Source organism: Tupaia chinensis, unplaced genomic scaffold (genome assembly GCF_000334495.1).
Source record: "Tupaia chinensis unplaced genomic scaffold, TupChi_1.0 Scaffold000274_1, whole genome shotgun sequence".
Lineage (NCBI taxonomy): Eukaryota > Metazoa > Chordata > Mammalia > Scandentia > Tupaiidae > Tupaia > Tupaia belangeri.
This window is the reverse complement of record NW_006159756.1, coordinates 2,317,007-2,320,801: the sequence shown is the minus strand read 5'-3', so window position 1 is coordinate 2,320,801 and position 3,795 is coordinate 2,317,007. Positions and strand designations below refer to the sequence as shown.

The 3,795-nt window shown below is 62.6% G+C and overlaps 1 protein-coding gene across 1 annotated transcript in view; it reads right to left on the bottom strand.

The window, feature by feature from the left end:
* MYO7A (myosin VIIA) overlaps positions 1 to 3,795 on the bottom strand; it is a 106,216-nt gene that overhangs the window by 61,240 nt on the left and 41,181 nt on the right. The window contains exons 6-10 of the mRNA XM_006149970.3: positions 3,618 to 3,733; positions 3,032 to 3,153; positions 2,693 to 2,835; positions 2,249 to 2,362; positions 780 to 933 (exon numbers count right to left, since the gene is read on the bottom strand). Of these exons, the coding sequence (XP_006150032.1) occupies positions 780 to 933; positions 2,249 to 2,362; positions 2,693 to 2,835; positions 3,032 to 3,153; positions 3,618 to 3,733 (649 nt within the window). The remainder of the gene's footprint in view (positions 1 to 779; positions 934 to 2,248; positions 2,363 to 2,692; positions 2,836 to 3,031; positions 3,154 to 3,617; positions 3,734 to 3,795) is intronic.

Genomic DNA, 3,795 nt, shown 5'->3' with positions numbered 1-3,795 from the left:
ATTCCCAGCTCCTGGCACTATGCCTGCCATCGAGTAGCACACACTGGTGGCTGCATCTGCCCCTCAGCTCCAGCCTGGATGCGAGCTCTCAGCAGCAGCCCTGGTTCCTATGATGGAACCTATGAGGCGGCCCTGCTTGCCCCAGCCCCGAGACCTCTGCACTGCCCTCCCTTCCGCTGCCTGGTGCAACCTCCTCTGCATCTCGGTCTTGAGGCCGACTAGACTGTCTCATGGTGCTGGAATCACCCATGACCAAGCGACTTTTCCAGATTCCCACTGTGCCCAGGGGCCCCGCTGAGCACCAGAGGTAAGAGCAGAGAGGGACGTGGCACCCGCTTCAGGGACTACCTCCCAGCCTGGCACACAGGTGCCCAAGGGATGCTGGGAGACTGACATCTCTCTCTTTCCAAAAGTGGCTATCGGTCACTCACATCTTAGCATGAATAGTTGGAAAACTTGCCCTTCATCTGAGACATTTTAAATCTTCTTAAAGGAGAAAACAAGTTTGGAGGGGCCTCGAAGGGCACCTGGTCAACTTGCACGTATCTGTAGGTCTCTGTGACAGAACCCTGGCGCAGTGACGCCGCTCTTGAGGCAGACTTCAAGCTTGCAGACTTCAGATCTACCGGCAGGTGAGCTCCACCCACTCTCACCCACGGGGCCACATGCTAGGCTGCAAACTGCACCGCCAGTGCCCAGGAGGGCTCGGTGTCCGGCCCTTGGTGCGCAGGGCACTGGGCGGCACAGCGGGGCAGGCGGGGCATGCAGAGCGGGCTCACCCTCGTACTGCAGGTTGCCCATGTGCAGGATGGCGGCCAGAAGCTTGGAGATCTCCCAGTTCTCGGTGTCGGTGAACATCAGCACCTTCATGGCGGAGCGGATGTTGGCGTACTCCTGGCTGTCCTCCCGGCCCTCGCAGGTTATGCAGTTGCCCTGATGGCAGGTGGGAGAGTGGCAGCAGGAGGGCAGGGAGGCCCTGGCACCCGGCAGAGGCAGGGCCTGGACCATAGGCCCCTTCCATCAGGCCAGGCCGGGCCAAGTCTGCAGCTCCGAATACAGCCTTGCATGTGAGCCCCAGACTTGCCCAGAAGGCCTAGAGAGCTCCTGCCTGGACTCATTTCCTACATCTACTTATTCCCGCGAGGATGAACTGGGTCGGAACCTGACGCCAGGCGTGGTCTCCTGCCTGCTGGTCACAGCACCGAAGCCTCCTCATGCCCCCCTTAAGGCCCTAAGTACCCCTCTCAGGGCTGGGCCTCTCGGCAGGTAGGGCCCTGTGTGGACAGTGCAGGGGTCACTGCAGGCAGGTGGGGACTGGCACAGGACACTGCCGGGGGGCTGCCCCATTCTGGTGTGCCCAGGAGCCTGTGCGTGTCCGAGTGTGCCTGCGGCAGCAGGAAATGTTCAAGGAGGCCGGTCACACTCACAGCAGACCCCTCAGTGGCACGGTCCATGCCTGTGGCCAAGCCATGTGGCCTGGCCCGCCCAGGCAACCAGACACAGGCCCCCAGGCTGTGGAAGGAGTGCCCCCCAAGGCAGCTTGTGTGTGCGGCTCTGAGACGCCCGGCCTACGCTGGGTGACTGCAATGGCCCCATGCCCACCACTCTGGTGCCCGGATAGCCACAGAGACTGGCACCACTGAAACAGCCCTGGTGACTGGATCCCAACAACCCCAGGAGCCTGGCAGAGGTCTCAGGCTCCATGTCCCCATAGACTCAATTGACACAATGGCTGTGTGTGGGCAGGCCCATTTGTGGGGGCCTGTGGGTGTTCTTGTGTCGATTGTGTGTGTGTGTGGTGAGAATTCACCCGGATGTGTGTGCAAACAGGTGGGTGCCCTGTGGGACAGGCCTGGTGGTGAAAAAGCCCAGGGTGGCCTGAGGCAGATCAGGGACAGGGAGAGCCCTCGTGGAAAGTCCCACCTCCCAGAGCTGAGCCAGGCTAAGTGGGCGTGGCCTGGCTCTGCCTGGCCTGGCTCTGCCTGGCCTGGGCCTGGCTGGGTGGGTGCCCTCCCCCAGGCCCCGCCCCAGGCCCTGCCCAGGCTCACCATCCTGGTGGTGAAAAAGCCCAGGGTGGCCTGAGGCAGATCAGGGACAGGGAGAGCCCTCGTGGAAAGTCCCACCTCCCAGAGCTGAGCCAGGCTAAGTGGGCGTGGCCTGGCTCTGCCTCGCCTGGCTCTGCCTGGCCTGGGCCTGGCTGGGTGGGTGCCCTCCCCCAGGCCCCGCCCCAGGCCCTGCCCAGGCCCACCATGGCCAGATAGTTGTAGTCGGAGGCCTGGCCCAGGCCCAGCTTCTTCTTCTGGTCCTCACCCATGCCCGCCAGCATGCAGTAGAACACGTGGTAGTTCCTTTCATCCGGGGCCTGGAAACGTGGGCACGTGGGGTCAGGATGCAGGAGGGGGCAAGGAGGGGGTGGGCTGGGAGGGCAAGAGGGAACAGGAGGCTGACACTAACAGTCTACTCTTTTCAGCAATGGCTTTCCCAGTGGGTCCAGGCACAGAGGCCGGCCGCGGAGCTAGTGAGGGGCTAGTGAGAGGCTAGTGAGGGGGCGGCGGTGCAGGGGGTGAGGACCAACTAGGGCTCTAAAGACAGTGATAACTGAACACCACCCAGGCAGGGCCACCCAGGTGCAGGTGCAGGGCTGCCCCAGGGAAGGTCCATCTACTCCTGCATCCTTCGGGCTCTGGCCTACCTGGCGGCACACTCGAGACTTCTCCAGCAGGTACTGCTCTATCCTGGCACCCTCGATGGCACCTCGCTTGTTGAAGTGGATGTCGATGTACTTCCCAAAGCGGCTAGAGTTGTCATTACGGATAGTCTTGGCGTTCCCAAATGCTGCAGGGAGGGGAGCTGTCATGATGCCACCAGCCCCGCCTCCCCAGCCCGGCCCTGCCCAGCACCACCCCCCAAAGGCTCCATCCTCATCCCCCCAGAACCCCACCCAGCCTCACCCAGCTCCGCCCAGGCCGGCCCAGCTCCGCCCAGGCCCGCCTGCAGAGTCCGGCCCTATCCCCCCAGAGCCTTGGCCTACCTTCCAGGATGGGCGTGGCCTCCAGCACCTGCTGCTCGATCCAGGAGTGCTGGCCACTGATGGCCGCCAGGAACTGCAAGATCAGCTTCGTGCTCTCCGTCTTCCCTGCCCCGGACTCCCCACTGCACGGGCAGGGATGCAGGCCCATCAGCCTTCCCCAGACTCATCCAGGCTGCCCTCAGCTCCCCTATCTGCAATGTAGGCTAACAATCCACACCTTCCAGGGCTGGGGAAGGGCCGAAGGAGCTCGGTGCTCTGCCACACCCGGAGCATACCCTCCGTCCTCTCAGTTCAGACCCCCCAAATGGCTACCCATACTGGGCAGAGAACAAGGTACATATTAGATGCTCAGTTAAAGCCCCGCCCCTTTACCCTCTCTCCAAGAGAGAGCGAGAGCCTGAGATTTCCGCAGACGTAACTTAGAAGAGCCAGCAGTAAAGGAGGTTGGTCTCAAAAGCTACAAGGAGCTTCGGCAGCAGTGACAGAGTATAAGTGCATCAGGCCTGGGGTCCCTAAGGTGCTCTGGGGCGAGCCCGGCAATGCAGGCAAGTCCGAGCGGTGTCCGCAGGGCCCATGCCGCGCCCACCTGATGATGCAGCACTGGTCTCGGCTGTTGCGCTTCATGTTGAAGTAGCAGTTGTCGGCGATGGCGAAGATGTGGGGGGGCATCTCCCCGATCTTCTTGTTGGTGTACTGGCGGATGTGCTCGGGCGAGTAGATGGGCAGCAGCTGGTAGGGGGTCACGGCCACCAGGGTGGGGCCCG